The sequence below is a fragment of the Megalobrama amblycephala genome, linkage group LG11, assembly GCF_018812025.1.
Source record: "Megalobrama amblycephala isolate DHTTF-2021 linkage group LG11, ASM1881202v1, whole genome shotgun sequence".
Classification (NCBI taxonomy): Eukaryota; Metazoa; Chordata; class Actinopteri; order Cypriniformes; family Xenocyprididae; genus Megalobrama; species Megalobrama amblycephala.
This window is the reverse complement of record NC_063054.1, coordinates 20383924-20404636: the sequence shown is the minus strand read 5'-3', so window position 1 is coordinate 20404636 and position 20713 is coordinate 20383924. Positions and strand designations below refer to the sequence as shown.

Genomic DNA, 20713 nt, shown 5'->3' with positions numbered 1-20713 from the left:
AAAAAGTTACTTTCTGACATTTAAAGGAGCACAACTTGAATGTGTATTATTAACATGGTAAGGAATGTCTTGCATACAAATGGATTTTGATACATTCAAGTCAAGTCACATATGCACTGCCATTCATTAAAATAAACGCTGTGATTTTTAACTTTCTATTGATCAAAGAATCCTGAAAAAATTGATACATTTCCGCAAAAACATGCAGCACAACATTGACAGCAATAAGAAATGTGTGAAATCAGCATTTTAGAATGATTTCTGTAGACTGGAGTAATGATGCTAAAAACTTCAACTTTGCCATTACAGGAATAAATTACATTTTAAATTAAAGCTGCAAGCAGCGATGAAAGGGCCCTCGCACCCGGGCTCACCGCCACCCGTTGGCCTCAGGAAAATAGCGAAAAGTGGGCAACATGCATGTAAGCGAGTAAATAAAGGAGAATTATAGCAAAATCATGTAAAAGTGCCACACTTCCTGCTGCCAACAGGTGGCACTATAGCTAACTGAATATTGTCATATAGATGTCTTTAGGCCAGGACCCTTATCACACATGTGAAGTTTGGGGCAGATCAGACATAGTATGCCTGAGTTACAACAGCTTCCTCTTTCATTGCGAATTATCAGACTTTGTCAGTCTGCCACGGACATGCCCTTCAGCGAAAACTCAAGATATTTGCAATTTAACATCTCAAAGGCCTTAAGATTAGACTGGCCATATATGATGTTGATCTGGTTTAATCTCTATGAGGAGTTAATCACAGTGTAAAACATGTCATTTCCTGTTGCCCCCAGGTGGCGCTATGACTGTAACTGAATATTGTCATATAGATGTCTTCAGGCCAGGACTCTGATAAAACATGTGAAGTTTGGGGCAGATCAGACATTGTATGCCAGAGTTACAACAACTTCCTGTTTCATGGCGAAACATCGAACTTTGCCAGGCTGCCACAGACACGCCCTTCAGCGAAAACTCTAGATCCTCGCAATTTAACGTCTCAAAGGCCTTTAGATTAGACTGACCAAATATGATGTTGATCTGATTCAAGCTCTAGGAGGAGTTCGTTAAAGTACAACATGTGGAAATGGCAAAAACTGCCAAAATTTTGTAGAGAAAATTCAAAATATCTCACTTCCTGTTGGGTTTACAAACTTTGCACCCTAGGGCTTTTTTGTAGGTATTGGGCTGTTACATCTGTCTACTGAATTTCATAACTGTACGTGAAACGTAGCACGAAGGGCGCTTAATTGAAATTTTGTAGGTGGCGCTATCGAAGCCATTTTGCCACACCTAATTCTGAAACCCATATCAGATGTAAATTTTCACCACTTCTGACGCGTGTGCAAAGTTTCATGAGTTTTTGAGAACGTTTAGGCCCTCAAAAATTGCGATTCATTTTGGAGAAGAAGAATAATTGGCTGAGCAATTCCAATAGGGTCCTCACACCATCGGTGCTCGGGCCCTAAATATACTAACGAAGAAAACGGTTTATTTAAATTGTAATGACATTTCACAAAATTACCATTTTTTACTCAAATAAATGCAGTTTTAAAAAAATCTTATAGACCCCAAATGTGTATATTTAAATGAATATATGCAAATAAAGATGTGAAATAAAGATGCAGTGACATCAGAACAACAAGCTAATATGAGGTTTATCATTGTAATAGCATTCTTAACAAGTCAGAGAGAGAAAGTTCAATTTCAATTTATTGAAAACAACCTTTGGTTAGTGCCATGATCTAGTGGTTAGCAGTGATGCGCGGGTTGATCCAAAATGAGCGGGTGCCTGCGGTCACCCGCGGTTACCCGCGGTTTCGAGTCATCCAAAAATATTTTTAATGATATTCGGGTCGCGGTCGGTCGGGTCGTTTGAAATAAAGATGCCAATTAAACCTTTGTAATTTATATAGTACTAGACATAGTTTTCTATGAAATACATAGGCCTAGACTTTATTGGCTGAATAACTTGTGCGAAGATGACGCACGAGCTCAGTCTGCAGGTAGAGATGGAGGCGGCAAGAGAAAAGGTGAAGACGGGAGTGGAAGCTCCACAAATACACAAATAGAAAGAGCAAAGTGTTCTCTTAAGCACAAAGCATTCACTAGTGGGAGACATTTGCCGAAATAATGAAAGGATGAAATAGTAACATTATTAATGTTGAGCGTTATTAACTTTTGAATAAATGCTGACGCGGGACAAAATGCCCGATTTCCCAACACGTTGAACTGAGCAATGCCATTGCACCATTTTAATAGGCTACTTTTAAACGCATATAGCTCAGTAATGTCAGTTTTATGTATTTTCTGAGAGGGGGCGGGATTTTTGTTGGGAAAGTTGGGGGAAGACGCACACTTTGATTAGACTGGATAAACACATGCAGCATCTTAATTGTTAAGAAAATGAAACGAAATAAATGAATAAATCAAGCCTTTATTACATAACACTGACTAGGCTATATCATACAGCATTCAGAAAAAGAACAGTTTGCGCTCCTAAGGGCTGTCACACTTTTCCAAATATGGCCCAATGACGCTACGATGAGCATTTACTACTTTTAAAAAATGCGGTTAAGGAAGCGGGTCGGGTACAATAGCCTATTTTCTTTCTTTTCTTTTGCGGTCCGAGTTGCGGGCGGGTTAGTTGAAAACGTCGGTCGGGTTGTTTATACATTGATCCGCGCATCACTGGTGGTTAGCGTAAATGCATATATGGACAATGCATCATTTCCTTATCCCCTTTCCCACAACATTTCTTGTTTCTAATTATGTGGGGGAAAAAAAGAGAGAAAAAAGTATAACAATTCACTGTGTAACAAACAATGTAACAAATTTCACTGTGTAACACAATCAAACAGAAGTAGGTCATCCTCTCTTTGCATTTCTTCTGTCCCTACCCAGACCATAAAAGCAGTAGGTGCAGCATGAAGTCTACAGGTGTTTTTGATGGTGTACTCGGCAGGTGCGTCTAACTGTGTCTGTGTGTGCATTTTAGAGGAGGATGCTTTGTGACTCCATGTGGTATTTTAGCAAATCAGAGATGGCTGTGGCACAGGTCACAAACAGCAACATGCAGATGTTGCAGGTTCTCACACACACACACACACACACACACACACACACACACACACACACACAGGTGTGTGACTCTGGCAGGTGCAAGGCGGCAGGGGTTTACGACAGTCTCCTCAATGAAGACTGATAAGAGCATAATGCTGCACTGTTTAATCTGTTCTTTACAGATGAGACTGGAACACATTTAACCCCTGAATACTTTATCTGAGGTTCTTTACTCTGGGGGTTTACCAGCCAATGATCAAGATGAAGGTTAAATATTAAATTGCAAGACAAGAATCAGTTGAGATAAAAATGTATGTCAGTCACGACAGAGTGCATATTAGCAGACATCTATACATTCCTCTCTCACACTCTCTCTATAAACTACCGTTCAAAAGTTGGGGGTCGGTAAGATTTTTTTAATGTTTCTGAAAGAAGTCTCTTCTGAATTTATCGAGTAAAAACAGTAATATTGTGAAATATTATTACAATTTAAAATAACTTTTCTTTTTTAATACATTTTAAAATGTAATTTATTCCTGTGATGGCAACGCTGAATATTCAGCAGCCATTACTTCATTCTTTAGTGTCCCATAATCCTTCAGAAATTATTCTAATATGCTGATTTGGTGCTCAGTTGTGCTGCTTAATATTTTTCTGGAAATTATAATACATTTTTTTCAGGATTCTTTGATGGAATTTCAAAACAACTGCATTAATTTGAAACATAAATATCTTTACTGACACTTTTGATCAAATTATTGTATCCTTGCTGAATAAATGTATTAAAGGTGCCATCGAACGTTTTTTTTACAAGATGTAATATAAGTCTAAGGTGTCCCCTGAATGTGTCTGTGAAGTTTCAGCTCAAAATACCCCATAGATGTTTTAAATTAATTTTTTTAACTGCCTATTTTGGGGCATCATTAACTATTAGGGGTGTGACGAGATCTCGTGACACGCGAAAATAGTCTTATAGAGTGTTAGGATGATTAGGAAAGAATATGCCACCGCTACGTTTACATTACGCATCCACTGTCGTTTTGCTTTGTATTTAAATAAAAAAAACCCATTTAATTCAGTTGGATAACGGTCGTCGCCGCTCCATATTTAAGGAGATACGCACGATCGCTGAAAGTGAAAGTAAACGCGCGCGTGCATTCAAAATACCCCGCATTTTGAAAGCGGCTCCCTGATGAATGCAAATATCTCTCAATATGAAAGCTATTTTAGGCTGGGCAGTGTAGTTGTAACCATCTCTTAGCTCTGTATCAAAGAAAAAGTTGGTCTTATTTGCACTTTGAATATTGAGAGGGTGCGATTGTGGTTTCAACTTGTAAAGTGTTACCATAAAAATGAATAACAGTTTTCTCTTAATCTTATTAAGCACAAACAATAAGGTTTCATTTGTTAACATTAGTTAATGCATTGTGAACTATCATGAACTAACAATGAATGACTATTTTTATTAACATAAACAAAGATTAATAAATACTGTAGCAAATATATTGCTCATTGTTAGTTGATGTTGGTTAATATGTTAATGTTAATAAATGAGACCTTATTGTAAAGTGTTACCATTTTTATTTATACTGTTTTTATTTCTATGATCAGTTTGTGGAAAGGAGTTCAGTTAGGAGGTCAAAAGTTGTAGAAGCTCATAATTCATGTGCAGTAAGGTCTGAAGAGACTGAAATCATACAGGACAGAAGTCAGTCAGTTGAGTTAGTGGCAAAACCTTTTACAGTACTTGAGTATTGTTGTCTTTTACTGCATATGATAATTCATACTCAGAAAGTAGAACTGAATGACATTCATTATAAGATGATTAGTTAAAACATTTCAAATACACCTGCAGAATATTTTTTCTAGTCATGTATTTCGCCATTGAGGATTTCTTAAAAATAGTGCGTAAAAATCTTGTCTCGCCTCGTGAACTCAATCTCGAGTCTCGTCTCGTGAGATACCTGTCTCGTCACACCCCTATTAACTATGCACCGATTCAGGGCTGCTGGCCCTTTAAATCTCCTGCTCCCTGCCCATCGAGCTCGCGACTCTATAATACTGTGCATTTACAAAGTTCACACAGCTAATATAACCCTCAAATGGAACTTTACAAGATGTTCTTCATTTATGCTGCATGCATGCTTCGGGTCATGTGAGTATAGTATTTATTTGGGTGTTTATATTTGATTCTGAACGAGTTTGATAGTACTCCGTGGCTAAAGCTAACATTACACTCTGTTGGAGAGATTTATAAAGAATGAAGTTGTGTTTATGAATTATACAGACTGCAAGTGTTTAAAAATAAAAATAGCGACGACTCGTCTCCGTGAATACTGTAATAAACGATGGTAACTTTAACCAACAGTAGCCTACATTAGCAACATGCTAACGAAACATTTAGAAAGACAATTTACAAATATCACTAAAAAATATCATGATATCATGGATCATGTCAGTTATTATTGCTCCATCTGCCATTTTTCGCTGTTGTTATTGCTTGCTTACCTAGTCTGATGATTCAGCTGTGCACAGATCCAGACGTTACTGGCTGCCCTTGTCTAATGCCTTTCATAATGTTGGGAACATGGGCTGGCATATGCAAATATTGGGGGCGTACACCCCGACTGTTACGTAACAGTCGGTGTTATGTTGAGATTCGCCTGTTCTTCGGAGGTCTTTTAAACAAATGAGATTTATATAAGAAAGAAGGAAAAAATGGAGTTTGAAACTCACTGTATGTCATTTTCCATGTACTGAACTCTTGTTATTCAACTATGCCAAGATAAATTCAATTTTTAATTCTAGGGCACCTTTAACACTCTGAGGTCTAAAAACGCGCCGGCGCGTTTTGCAGGTTTTTTTTCACATTGCAGCAAAACAGACTTAAAATACTCTGTCATTTTTTGTCATAGAGACATAAGTAATACATCAATTGAAACTATAGAATATCTCCTTTTATTTGTATACACTCAGAGTAAAAACAAAATGTTGTGCTTTTTGTAAAATAAAGAAAACTAACATGATGCGTGATCTCTCATCTCCCTCTGAACGAAGTCCAATCTGATAGTTCTCAGAAAATGAAGTGTAACTTAGTGAATACTAATCACAAAAAATTCATACTTATGTCTAACAAAACGTTGAAATGTCAGGTTTTAAATCGTGCAAGTCAAATCGAAAACAAACATTCTGTGTTTATGTAATCTGTATGAAAAGAGAGCCATGTCAGAAGTCCGTGATTCAGCTCATTACCCACTAATGCGGCCACGCCCACGGAGCCAGCGCTATTCAGAGGCAAATTCAGAGACAACACATGCATTCATCATCTCAATCGTGTATTTATTGCCTTGAAAATTGTTTATCTGGATGAAAAAGCCATGGTTAGCGATCTCTGGAAGACATTCAGTAAATTCCTGTTTGTTTTCTTCTATTGATAAGTTTTAAGTGAGTTTTTGTTTCTTTAGCGCCCTCCGGCTGTAGTATGAATTGGTAAACACCATTCATGGAATATCGTCTTCTTCTTAGGTGAATTTGTGGACTAAAATGCACAGAGCGCCCTCCGGCTGCAGTATGAATTGCAAACACCAGCGCTCATAGAGATAACAATGAATATTAAATAAAAAATAACTCCTCTGTATAGAAAATTGACATAAACATATGAGAATCCTATATTTCTCCAAATGTGCATGCTTTTAAACTAAAAGCCTATATTCAGACTCTTTGCATCACAGAAATACATTATATTTTAAAGTATAATATAAAACCATTATTTTATATTGTAATAAAATTTTTCTGTATGTTTCATATACCATGATGAGCTTGAGACATCACAGAAGTTTTTTTTTCACAGCCTACCTGACTGAAATGCCTCATTAATATGCAAGTCTTTTCAGGTCATTACTATTCAATTCTTTTGTCTTCACAGGTGAGAATGAGCCATTATTCATGGAGATTCACGCCTCCTCGCATACCGTGTTTCTTGGCAAAAAGTGTCTTACAAAAACTAAATCAGTATATTGTTATAAATGAAAGAGTAGTCAGCATAATTTTTACATAATTTTGAAGCAAAAACTCTAGTCTACAACCTTCAATACCCAAAAGTCTTGTGAACACAGATTTAATATACTTTTATTGGCCTTATATCAGTGACTTAAGTTTTTTGTTTTTTCAGTAACCACGCATAAACGTTATTCCTTCAAAAACACAAACATGTACACACATGTTCCTCACATATTATTGTAGCCTAGTTTGTGCTGAATACAGTGTAATGACACTTTTGTCATTAATATGTTTATGAACAACTGAAAAAAGCACAAATGTCAGGGCATGTCAAAACTTCTCCAGGCCCCAAATCAGCCTCAGACTCCAGAGGGTTAATCTCTTTCAAAAAAATCTTACTGATAAGTAATATTATTAACATATTTTACTGCAAGATTAATCGAAATTAAACTGATATCGCGATTTGGCTTAGTGCAATTATGGATTCGCAAAGACAGAATTTTTTTTAGATTTTTAATTAAATATGCACAGCATGTTAATGAAGAGTGGCTCTGTGATCAGTAGTAAATGCATTTAAAGTAGTAAATGCTTATAACGAGCATTTGAAAAAGCAACACGTGTTCCAAACTTGTAAGAACATGACATTTAATAATGTTTTTATTCCCAACTTTTATTCCTAACATAACGTCAGTCGAGTGTTTGAAATAACTTCCTTTAGTGAGCAGATGTGGCTTCATCATAGAATGAGGCAGACAATATTTTATTTTATAGTATTTTATACAGTGATAAAGGCTATGCGGATTAGCATTGGATTAAATATAATTTAGTTATGAAAATACCAAAGAAGGCTTGAAAAACTCAAATACACCATATATTGCGGCAGTCGTGTGTTTACTGTTTTCATGTTTAATCAGTCAAAGTATTTCTGTTTTCTTTTTTATACAGCTACAGCAATAGTTAATGGCCTTGTCCACATTAGTGATTTCCTGGAACATCATAAGTTATTACATCTGAGAGGCATATTTGGAGTTTTTGTACAAGGGCTCCGGCTTTCAGTATGAATGAAAGAGATGTGTGCTCAGTAATGCTCAAGAAAATAATACTTCTCTCTAAAGAAATGTATATGATAATCCGTATGTTTTTCTCCAGTGTACAGAAATGTACAGGAGTTTGTTTTTACAAAAGATGCATAAGAGGCTCATATTTCATATTAAAGACATGGACTCTGATTTTGCATTACATCCTGACAAAAATGATGAAATTACTGTCACAGATTTTTATCATAATATAATATTTATAATAAATCCTTAAACCTTTGTAATGATTTATAGTTATAGTCTGTCTGCATGTTAACAGGTAACCCTGCAGTTTTTCATAAAATAAAAATATTATTTTTATATGTTATATTTATTCTTTAATACTCTGCTTTTCACTTTTAATAATTAAAGTGTTATTACAATAATAATAATAATTCTTTTATAATAATTATTATTAGTCATTAATATATAAGCACAAAATATTGGGCCAAATTGTACAGCCCTACAAACAAGTACAACAAACCGGGTGTTCGTAAATAAATTATAATATATAAGTTCATATATAAGCAGCTGTAGGATCATATTATTATATACAAAAATATCTGACTGCAGAATGATGTGACTGATGAAGTATTCTAGAGAGACATCTAATAAAGAAAATAAATAAGCCTGCATAAATCTCACGACTTGTTTCATTATCGAGACTGCTTGTGTTATTATTAGCCACTTTCACACTTGAAAGCTGCTATATTTCCAGATGAACTTTCCCACATCCATTATTAGCACAAGCAGCAGCTTTAAGTGTTTTAAACATATTGACATCACCAAAATACATTACATCTGACACCATTTACAAGAAATAACCTTTAACCTATTGGAATTTAATTTGTTGACATTTCTCACCACAATGTAGCTACATTGTGCTAATATATGCTAATAGATTTTGATCTGCATCACATGGGCCTACAAGTAAATGCTTTGAAATGACTGCTAACTAACTTCATGTGTGAATTGCGCCTAAGAACTTGCCATAACAAGATCAGAAATGTGACTTATTTTAGATGGGTTCTCACCTGTATGACGTGATCTTTCTCAGTTTGGTAACTGGAACATCATATCCGCACTCTTCCAGCACTTCCTGCCTGGCAATCTCCTCTAGAGAAAGGTTGGGTTTGTCCACCAAGCCTGCGCACAGCTCGTAGGTCACGCCGGCTGAAGCTGGAGGTTGGGGGCTTGCCGTCTCTTCGCTTGAGTCTCCTGTTTGGTTCTCTTCCGGGACTTTAGCTTCTGTTGGTGGGGCTTCCGCTGACTCTTCCTCCGCAGGCTGAAGGGGCTTAGGTTTGCTCCGCTCCCATTCGCTCATGTACACAGCTGTGGAGAAGTAAGACGTGTCACTCATCATTCAAGAGTGCTTTTAAACACAAAGATAAATGAGGAAACATCTGAGTACACAACCACTTTGATTGATGAGGTCTCAAATATAGTGTTTTAGATCATGTAGGCACAAGTACACCGCCCTCCAAAAGTTTGGATACGCCCTAGAAAAGTGGGGTTTTGGACAATATTGGCATGAATCCTTTTTAATTTGTAATAATTTTGCACTGATAAGGGACAACACAAACTATGAAAACATATTTTATTACATAAACAGTTTATACATAGAAAAAACTTAAATTTTCGATTCATCAACATATTCACTATTAGCAGCTATTTGACCTAAACTGGGTTCTCGTTGCTTCATAACATTACGGTTGAACCACTGTAGTCACGTTGACTACTTTTAACAATGTTTTCAGCTACCTTTCTGGACATCAAAAGGTGCAATGACGTTGCTGCCTATGTGTGGATCAGATACTCTCGAATTTCATCAAAAATATCTTAATTTATGTTACGAAGATGAACGAAGGTCTTATGGGTGTGGAACGACATGAGGGTGAGTAATTAATGACAGAATTTTCATTTTTGGGTGAACTAACCCTTTAAGACAAGTTTAAATTTAATGACTCTAAAAATGTCATGTGGTGTAACCATTACCTAATAATAATAACTTCTGACAACAACTTTAATTTCTCATAAAAAAACTGAAATGATCTGATATTTTAAGAGACTGTAATAATAGTGATTGATCACCCAACCAGTTTATTTTGGGGTGTACTCACACTAGGCGCTCTGAACCATGCCTGAGCGTGTTCGACCCCCAAAGCCCGGTTCGTTTGACTAGTGTGATCGCTCCAAACTGTGCCCGGGCGCGGTTCGTTTAGCCGGCCCTGGCCCGCTTGGAAGAGGTGGGCCAGAGCGCGGTTCGGTTGGGCTCAAGAGCGGTTCGCATGCAGTATGAGCGCTAACCGTGCCAGAGCACGGAACAGTTACTACTTTTCTGTGTGCTACCGTAGGGCTGTCAAACGATTAATCGCGATTAATCGCATACAAAATAAAAGTTTATATTATATATAAATAAAAATATTTTGTACATAAATAACATTTCTCTTAAATATATACATTAATTTGTGTGTATTTATATATACACATAATAATTACACACAGTACACCCACATATATTATGCAAACTCAGACTTTTATTTTGTATATGATTAATCGCAATACGATTATGCTACGGTCATCATTTTGATGGCAAACATCTTTATTACTGCTTTGATAGTACACTTATCAATTCATGTAATTAATTCGAGTGTATTTGGGTTTATAACGGGTCTGATTCTCACCTTATCGATGAACAGGAATTGTAGTTTGCGAGTAAAGCTGCAAATTCCTCCATTAACGTCAGCTGCCTTCGTAATAATCCTCTGATATGTGCTATTGAAAATCGCTGCGCTGCATAAATTATAAATAGCCTATGTTTTCTTCCATTCAAAAAGTTGCATCGTATATGACGTAAGCGTGCTCCGGCCTGGAACGTTAAGGGATATGTGAGTGCAGGCCAGCGGGGGAGTGGGGAGGGGGGACAATCTCGGTCGGTTCAAGGCAACCGCGCATAGTGTGAGTACACCCTAACATAGTTTTTAATATTTTGAATTAGATTTTATTTTTATTTTAGCTAAAGTTTTAGTAATTTTGTTGTGCTTTTTGTCATATTTGTCACTTTCATCAGTTATTTTCATCATGTCTATATAGTTTTTAAGTTTTAGCTTTTAGTTTGAGTTATTTTAGTACAAAATGAGAAATGTTGCATTTGCAACTAGCTGAAATAATGTTAATCTTAAGTTTTTTTAAAATATTTTATTTCAGTTAATGTTTGTTTTATATCAAGTAATGAACTTTTTTTAATGGTTTTAGTTTTACTTAACGATAATAACCCTGCGCCCAACTCATGGTTCACCACACATGGGTTTGAACCTTACAGATATCTTTACCCAGATCTTTAACTACTACGCCCTTCAGACGAATGTACTGTACATATGGGACTGACTGAGAGCTCAATTCAAGAACAGCCATCCTTGAGAAGACTTGTTCTTATGTTTCCTTGCACAAGGCCTGCCTTTTCATTTGAAGCATTGTTTGAAGACTACAGAAAAGAAAAAAAAAACTGCAGAAAAACGTCTCTCTTTCAATGCAAGGCTTTCCTTCCATTCTGAGAAGCAGGGCGCCGTCCCTGGCGAGCATGTATAGAACAATAGTGTAACAGTGTAGCGCAGGGCCAAAGCTTAATAGAGAGCGCTGAAAAATGCTCTGTTTGCACGACCACCATAGACATGAAAAATGTCCCATTATGAGAACACTGCAATAGATTATTCCTTTGTGTACTACACATTTCTGTGAACTTACCTGATGTTTGTGGCAAGGTTCTAAACTGTCTTCTTTTCTTTTCTAGTCTTTCATCCATGTTATTTTCAAGCAAACATTTCAACATAGCAACACTCTCTAACAACAGTTACAAAATGGCACCTGATATCTGTTGCATATCAGATGTTTTTTTTTTAAAGGTTCACTTTTAAAATCTGCAGCAGAACAAAACATTTCTTCATCTCTTTCAACAGAGGGATCTGGGTGTAGTACAACACTGTAATGAGATACAGTCTAAATGAAGTATGTGTGAGAGCGTCTTTGTAAAAATACAGTTTGTAGAGGTGTTGTATTGCTGTGAAATCATGCTTCAAAATCAAAGTAAGAATAACATTAAAAGTTGGTTTTAGGGAATTTTTAAATGTATCTGGCCCACACAGGCACCTATTTGTGTAGGATGAGGGGGAGCTTAGGTTAGTAGGACAGCTCAGACACATGCAAAACCAACAAGGAACATTGGGTGTGACAAGCCTCTGATAGATGCCTTACTCAAATTTTATGTTTTTTGGGGGCTCCAATAATATATCTAACAGGGTTGAGCAACATTCAGAATTGAATTGAGAATGGTTATTAAATTACAAATCAAATCCTGAATTTGAAATGAAGAAATGGGATGCAACATTGCAATTCAAATTCAATGAGGCAGAATTAAAATGAACTGAAATTCAAAGACTAACTGCAATGTGTAATTTTAATTAAATTTAATTTAAAAAAAAAAGTGATAAAAAGATTTTTAAAAAAAATTGTCATTGACAAACCATGTCAATGAATGATGGCTTGACAAAAAAAAAAAAAAAAACAACAACAAAAAAAAGGCTTTAAAGACCATACAGACTAACAGATTGACTAAATGTATGTACAGTGGTGCTCAGAATTATTGGCACCGTTGGTAAATATGATCAAAGATGACTGTAAAAATAAATCTGCATTGTTTATCCTTTTGATCTTTAATTCATAACTTAGCAAAAATCTAACCTTTCATTGAAGGAAAAGAATTGAAAGTGGGGGGAAAGTCACATTATGAAATAAATGTTTTTCTCCAAAACACGTTGGCCACAATTATTGGCGCCCTTTTATTCAATAGTTTTTGCAACCTCCTTTTACCAAGAAAACAGTTCTGATTCGTCTTCTATAATGCCTGATGAGTTTGGAGAACACCTGACAAGAGATCAGAGACCATTCCCTCATGCAGAATCTCTCCAGATCCTTCAGATTCCCAGCTCCATGTTGGTGCTTCTTCTCTTCAGTTCACTTCACTCATTTTCTTTAGGGTTCAGGTCAGGGGACTGGGAAGACCATGGCAGAAGCTTCATTTTGTGCTCAGTGACACATTTTTGTGTTGGTTTTGATGTTTGTTTTGGATCATTGTCCTGATGGAAGATCCAACCATGGCTCATTATTGGATTTCTAGCAGAAGCGGTCAGGTTTTGATTTTTTATCTGTTGATATTTGGTAGAATCCATGATACCATATATCTGAACAAGATGTCCAGGACTTCCAGCAGAAAAACAGGCACACAACATTAAAGATCCAGCAGTATATTTAACTGTGGGCATGGGGTACTTTTTATCCATGTGTGCACCAAACCCATCTGGTGGGTTTGCTGCCAAAAAGCTCTTTTTTTAGTTTTATCTGACCATAGAAGCCGGTCCCGTTTGAAGTTCCAATCATGTCTGACAACTGAATATACTGGAGATTGTTTCTGGATGAGAGCAGAGGATTTTTCTTGAAAACCTCTTGAACAACTTGTGGGGATGTAGGTGCTGTTTGATATTTTTTTATTGCTTTCTGAGACTCAAGACTCAACTAATCTCTGCAATTCTCCAACTGTGATCCTTGGAGAGTCTTTGGCCACTCAAACTTTCCTCCTCACTACGCATTAGGACGATTTAGACACATGTCCTCTTCCAGGCAGATTTGTAACATCTTTAGTTAATTGGAACTTCTTAATTATTGCCCTGATAGTGGAAATGGGGATTTTCAATGCTTTAGCTATTTTCTTACAGCCACTTTCTATTTTGTGAAGCTCAACAATCTTTTGCTGCACATCAGAACTATATTCTTTGGTTTTACTCATTGTGATGAATGATTATGGGAATTTGGCCTTTGTGTTTCCTCATGTTTATACTCCTGTGGAACAGGAAGTCATGGCTGGACAATTTCATGTTTATGATCACCCTGGTGTGCTAAAACAAAATGTAAATATGACTGGGAATATACTTCAGAGATATTTTACTCATAAAACATTCTAGGGGTGCCAATAATTATGGCCAACATGTTTTGGAGAAAAAGATTTATTTCATAATGTGATTTTCCCCCCACTTTCAATTCTTTTCCTTCAATGAAAGGTTAGATTTTTACTCATTTTATGAATTAAAGATCAAAAGGATAAACAATGCAGATTTATTTTTACAGTCATCTTTGATCATATTTACCAAGGGTGTCAATAATTCTGAGCACCACTGTATACATTTCATTACCGGTCACTGATTTTGTCAAGACAACAACATTCCTGTTTGAAAATTTAGTCCTAACCCTATTCCTAGTCCCTAAACCTAACCCATAAAATCAGAGGAAAATGATAGGAGAATAACACTGATGTAGAAGCACCTAACCCTGGTTGTAAGTCTAAACTTGACATAAACTGTAAACTTGTCCCTCAAATCTGACTGGTTGATTGGGATGTTGTTCCAGGATCAACAAACTTGTTGATCCAGGAACATGTTGCACTTGGTGAAATCACATTCACCTTTCACTACCTGTACTGGATTTCTTTAAATTGCTAATTCCAAGTAAATTCCACTGCCTGCCATTCCAATTCAAATTGCAACTCATGAACTGAAAGGGAGCCATTTCTTCATTTCAGAATTTTGGACAATCCTGATATCTACAGTAATAGAAAAATGCCTTACAGCCTTAAACCTTCTGAACATCTCATGGACGAAACATTCATTCAATTGGTGTGACCCAGGGCCGGATTTACCTCATATTGTGACACAGGAAAAAGACATTTTTGGGCCCCCCCAACCTCCTCCGACTGCTGTTGGTCGGAAACCTCGACCAAAACTGCTATATTTCAGGAAATGGAAGAAAAAAATAAATAAAAGTAATATAAAAATAATTAAACACTGTGTTGTTATAGTTGATATTGTGGCTTTATATATGATAATGTACTTGCATGTGTCATTATTTTATAAATTTTTATTTTATATTTTAACAAATTAAGTTACAAAGTGGGTACACATGTTGTAAATAAGACACGGGGCCCTATTTTAACGATCTAAATGCAAAGTGTAAAGCGCACGGCGCAGGTGCACTCAGGGCGTGTGTAAATCCACTTTTGCTATTTTAACGACGGAAAAACGGTCCGTGCGCCGGGGCGCCTTTTTGAAATGGGTTGTCCCTATTCTCTTAATGAGTAATGGGTGTAACGTTCAATAAACCAATCAGAGTGTCATCTCCCATTCCCTTTAAGAGCGAGATGCGCTCGCGCCATGGCGGATTGCTATTTACATGGCGGAATTTGTTGGCGGAAAAGCTGAACGCTTTTATATTTATGTAGCCTACACAATAATATTCTTTTACACTGTAATCCTTTTGTTTTTAATATTTGGCATGTTTGTGTGATGCACATCCCTGTGTGTAATAAGCAAAGTCAACGCGCACTGTGGACGCGCCCAGAGGCGCAGTTTCTACCAACGCGCTCTAACAAAAAAATATTGCGCCATTGACTTTAGACTTTAGACCAGGTTTGAGTTGGTCTATGGCGCAGTCTATTTTCAGCTCCTTAAAATAGCAATGCGCCGGCAATGCGCCTGAACACACCTCTTTTTTAGACCAGCACGCCCATGGGTGCACTAATTGGCGCAAATGCATTTACTAATTTAAGGACGTGGCGCTGAACGGGAAAACGCGAACGGCGCCGGACGCAAACTAACAAACACACTTGTGCTGCGCCTTGCGTCGCATTGCGCTGGGTGTATTATAGGGCCCAACATCTGTATTGCAAACCCCTCCATGTTGCAGTTGTTGTTGTTGTTTTTGGCGTATGCCTAATAATGCAACATGATTGCCATAGAAATCAATGCAAATATTCCGGAAAACAAAAGAGCAGCATGGACACACAAATCGGATATGAATAGTTGCGATACACAATGTGGACATCAATAATTTTAGATCAGATTCCAATAAGATACAAAAATAATCAGATCTGGAATGACGGTCTGAACGTAGCCAATGCGGACAGTCAATAATTTTAGATCAGATTCCAATCGGATACACAAATAATCGGATTTGGACTGACAGTGTGAACGTAGCCTAAGACACTCTTCTCTACTCCTCAAATACATAAAAGATTAGCCTTTATATAAAGTGTTTTGCTGCACTCCTTTATTGACCTTTGCATGCAAGTAAGCAGAGATGGTCCAAACTGTGTGCGGCACTTTATTTAAGATTCAAGAAGTGGGTGGAGTTATGAGATTTGACCGACAGTTTGAGGAGCCAATGGAGTGAAGAGGTTTAGTCACAAGATTTTAAAAATATTTTTAATTGGTTAAATATTTGCAAAAACCACAGACAGACGTAAAGGGTGACCAATAGTAGCCTAATGATTTATGGGGGGAAAAAAAAAAAAAAACACGGTTTCTGCCCGACAGTAAATGTTATTAATTCATAAAGTAATTGACTTACATAGTTTTAGAATTAGAATGAAATGATAATAATAATAATAATAATAATAATAATTAAAAATATTATTTCTCCTCACTGTAATTGGGCCTCCCTGGACGTGCGAGCATAGGCACGTGCCTAGAATGCCTATGAATAAATCCGGCCCTGGGTGTGATGAAAACAAGATTACAACTAAAATCAGTCAAAATCAAAGATTAAAGTGTGGAAAACTGCAGGGCGTTACCTGGGCGGAACTGCTTGACCAGGATAAAACAGTGTGAGGTGGTGTTGAAAATCAGCACAGAGACACTGGAGAGAGGAAAGAAAAGGAAGAGGAATGAATTTAGAAGATGAGTTGGCATTTAGAGAAGTGGTTCCACTTGGATCAATGGATATCTAGACTTCCTGTTAATGCATCCAGTCCTGCAAGAGCAACAACAAACACAACTGATCCAAAAACTCGGGTAGGCTTAGTGGTAAAGAGAGCGAGTGAACATAAGCATGTGTGTGAAAGAGAGAGGCACATGGACACCCTTGCTCCATCAAGCCCCAACAAATCACCCAGGATTAACACCTTGGATGTGGTCTTGGCTTTTCACTTTATCTCGGTTTGAGACTGAACATAATGCCTTAGGAAGAAGAGAATAAATCCCTGAGTCTTAAGGATCTCTGTATAATAGGATTTATCCACTAAAGCATACTGGGATAGCAAGGCCTCGGTGGACTAGCTAATAGCTCAGCGTGGCAGGAGGTCAGAGGACAGAGTGTCTCTGTACAGCACTTTCACACTTATATGAGCAGCAACCGTCCCCAACTCTCCAACCAGGTCAGCACATACCTGACAAAACATCTGACTCCGGAGATCGAAGCGAAACAGATTTCATCACCAAACAATATGCACAAACTGTTGCTCTCAAATACATCCAAGTATATTTACATGTGTAGTTATAATTGAGCTACAGAGGTTTTTGCGTAGTTGAGCCATAGTCTTCATCTGCCTTATGCATAATCAAATATTTAAGGATTAAATACAACTTGTGTGTCTTTTGGATAATGAACAACATTGAGGCCAATTAACATGTATACATATAGATCTCAGACTTCACAAATACCATGCTGGCACACATTGAGCTAGAAAAATCATTGCTTTAGACTGAAAATCAAATTTATTTAGTCAAATGGCTATATTAATTTAACTTCTAAAGATGGATATAAATAGCAGGTGTAAATTAAAGAAATTTCGGCAAAATTTGGCAGGGGAAAAAACCCTCCATTGCCTAGTGTCAATAGTGTCAAACCATGAGTTTTCTGTTGGTCAATGCAACAAATGTGTGGCCAACTTGAACCCATTGCGAAATCTGCATGGGAAAATGTTTGCATTTATCCATAATTCCTAAACACTTAAATTCCTATTGAAATGACTGGATTTCGCCTGGGGATATCCGCAGAACAATGATAGATGCACAAGAGTTGCAAGAGTAAAAGATTTGTCAATTTTCACAGTTTAGATCATTATCTGATTTAATAATATGTTGTATTATGTTGTTTCGATGGCAAAGGAGAGCAAGACGGTTCTTTGAGTGGGGAAAGCGGATATGTCCATAGAGGCAGGAAGCCCTGCCCTGCTTTTCCCATGGTGAATGCTTGCCAGAGATTACCACACATAACCACACACACACACACACACACACACACACACACACACTCCTAAGTCTTACCTTCAACATGCATTCAAAAACTACACTGCCCGGCCAAAAAAAAAAAAAAAAAGTCGCTGTTTGGATTTTAATGGGCAAATACTTAAGAATCTATTAAGGGTTCATTATTACAGTGATTATTATGTTTCTAGCATGTTTTATGTTTGGCATAAGATGGAGTGTGTAGCTTTTCATTCCTAAACAACCACGTAGGAAGACATATCAAGGCCATATTCCAGGATGACAATGTCAAGATTCATCAGGCTCAAATTGTGAAAGAATTGTTGGGAGGGAGCATGAAGAATCATTTCCATACATAAATTGGCACCTCTGAGTCCTGACATTAATTTCATTATAAGTCTTTGGGATGTGCTGGAGGAGACTTTACAGAGTGCTCACCTCTTGCATTGTCAATACAGGATCTTGACCAAAAATTGATGCACCTCTTGATGGAAATAAATGTTGTGATGTTACTTCCATCAAGAGGTGCATCAATTTTTGGTTAAGATCTTGTACTGACAATGCAAGAGGTGAGCACTCTGTAAAGTCTCCTCCAGCACATCCCAAAAACTTGCAGTGAGGTTAAGATCAGGACTCAGAGGTGCCAATTCAAGTGTGAAAATTATTCTTCATGCTCTGTGAACCATTCTTTCACAATTTTCACATGAAATTGGCCAGAATTTTAATATATAAAATTGCATATTTATTAGTTCAGAACAAACAGCAGAGGTTCCTGAATTAATATGATTCAAATTATAGAAAGACTTTTTTGTAGGAAGCACTATCATCTGGAGACACCATGATTTGATGGTTTGAGGTTGGATTAAGAGGGGTCCTTCTTCAGTTTGGTGGTACGTTTACATGACAGCGAAGCACTAAAAATGGAAACTTTGTGTTTTTCGGTACAGATGACAATGTTGTCAAAACGATCTCCATTCACACAGATCCGTGAAAATGACTAAAAACGCAGTATTATGCTGCCAGGCCAGTAGTTGGCGATGTCACTTTGTAAAGAAACACTACACACCTATAGCCTGAGCACACAATATGCATAATTCGCGTTTTGGTAGTTTACATAAAGACGACAACGGTATCGTTTTCAAAAACGTGCACTTTGAAACACAATTTCAAAAGATTGCATTTCAGGCCCCCAAAACGCTGGTGTAGTTTGAATGGATGGCCAAAACGCATAAAACGTTTTCTGTTTTTAGTGGAAAATGGTGTCCCTACGAGTGCCTCCTGCTTCTATCTTCTCATTTATTCCATCAGGCCGATGTAGCTTTTGAGGCACACACCTGATGTCAGTTAGGCTCCTCCCTTTTTCTTCACTGATGATGAGCTGTGGAGTACAATCTATCCCGAATGAAGAGTGCAGTCTGGGTCAACCCTTGAAAACTGCGGCTGACGGGTCAGTGCCCCAGCGAGCCGAGGCATGTCTGAATGACGTGCTCCTCGCTGCTTCACCTCTCCACCATGAAAGTACTGTCAAAGTCACGCAGGACGTGTCACACGCCATTAAGTCTGCTGTCCATTAGGGCTGTTTGGTTCTCGCTATGGGATGCAATGCAGCGGGAGCAGCAGGAAGAGAAGGAGAGGCCTGGTGCAGCATTATACTAACCACTCACATCACACACTGATGCAACTCCAAAACTGTAGATGAAAGATCACAGACAAACAAAGACACTCATCAACGCCCCTGAAAATCCTCACAAAAGAGAACGGCTACCAATTCCTTACCTCCAAATGACCAGCAGAGCTCACAATAGACTGTAGCAGTGGCACTAATGACCTGAACAGATGCTCCTCTTAATGGCTTTACCTTTCAACAGCAGATCACCTCATTCATCAATCCACTAAACAGTGCAACAAAACAAATGGTGCTGTCAAATGTTTTAACAAGTGCACATACATAACCGCTCAAAAGTCTGGGGTAGATAAGATTTTTTGTTGTTGAAAGAAGTGTCTTATTCTCATCAAAGCTGCATTTATTTAAGCAAAATACAGTAAAAACAGTGTGAATATTTTAAAATGTAATTTTTTATTCTTGTGATGGCAAAGCTGAATTTTCAGTATTATTACTCCAAGTCTTCAGTGTCACATGATCCTTCAGATATCATTCTAATATGCTGATTTGATGCTCAAGAAACATTTATCATTATTATAAATGTTGAAAACAGTTGTGGTGCTTAATATTTTTGTGGAAACTAAAAAAAAAAATTGTAGGATTCCTACAAGAATAGAAAGTTCAAAGGAACAGTATTCATTGCCTTTACTGTCACTTTTGATCAATTTAATGCATCCTTGCTGAATAAAAGTATCAATTTCTTCAAAAATTCTTACTGATCCCAAACTATTGAAAGGTAGTATATGTGAGTAACATCGAATACAAAATAAAACCACATAAACAAGAATGCATGGATGAAGCACCTTCTCAAAATCAAGGTATTTA

At 37.2% G+C, this 20713-nt stretch overlaps 1 protein-coding gene across 2 annotated transcripts in view; it reads right to left on the bottom strand.

Moving 5' to 3' along the window:
• The window catches only part of nudt14 (nudix (nucleoside diphosphate linked moiety X)-type motif 14), a 51348-nt gene that overhangs the window by 4291 nt on the left and 26344 nt on the right, over positions 1–20713 (bottom strand). For both annotated transcript variants that reach the window (XM_048206644.1, XM_048206643.1), the window contains 2 exons: positions 16812–16876; positions 9172–9469 (listed from right to left, as the gene is read on the bottom strand). In XM_048206644.1, the coding sequence (XP_048062601.1) occupies positions 9172–9469; positions 16812–16876 (363 nt within the window). The remainder of the gene's footprint in view (positions 1–9171; positions 9470–16811; positions 16877–20713) is intronic.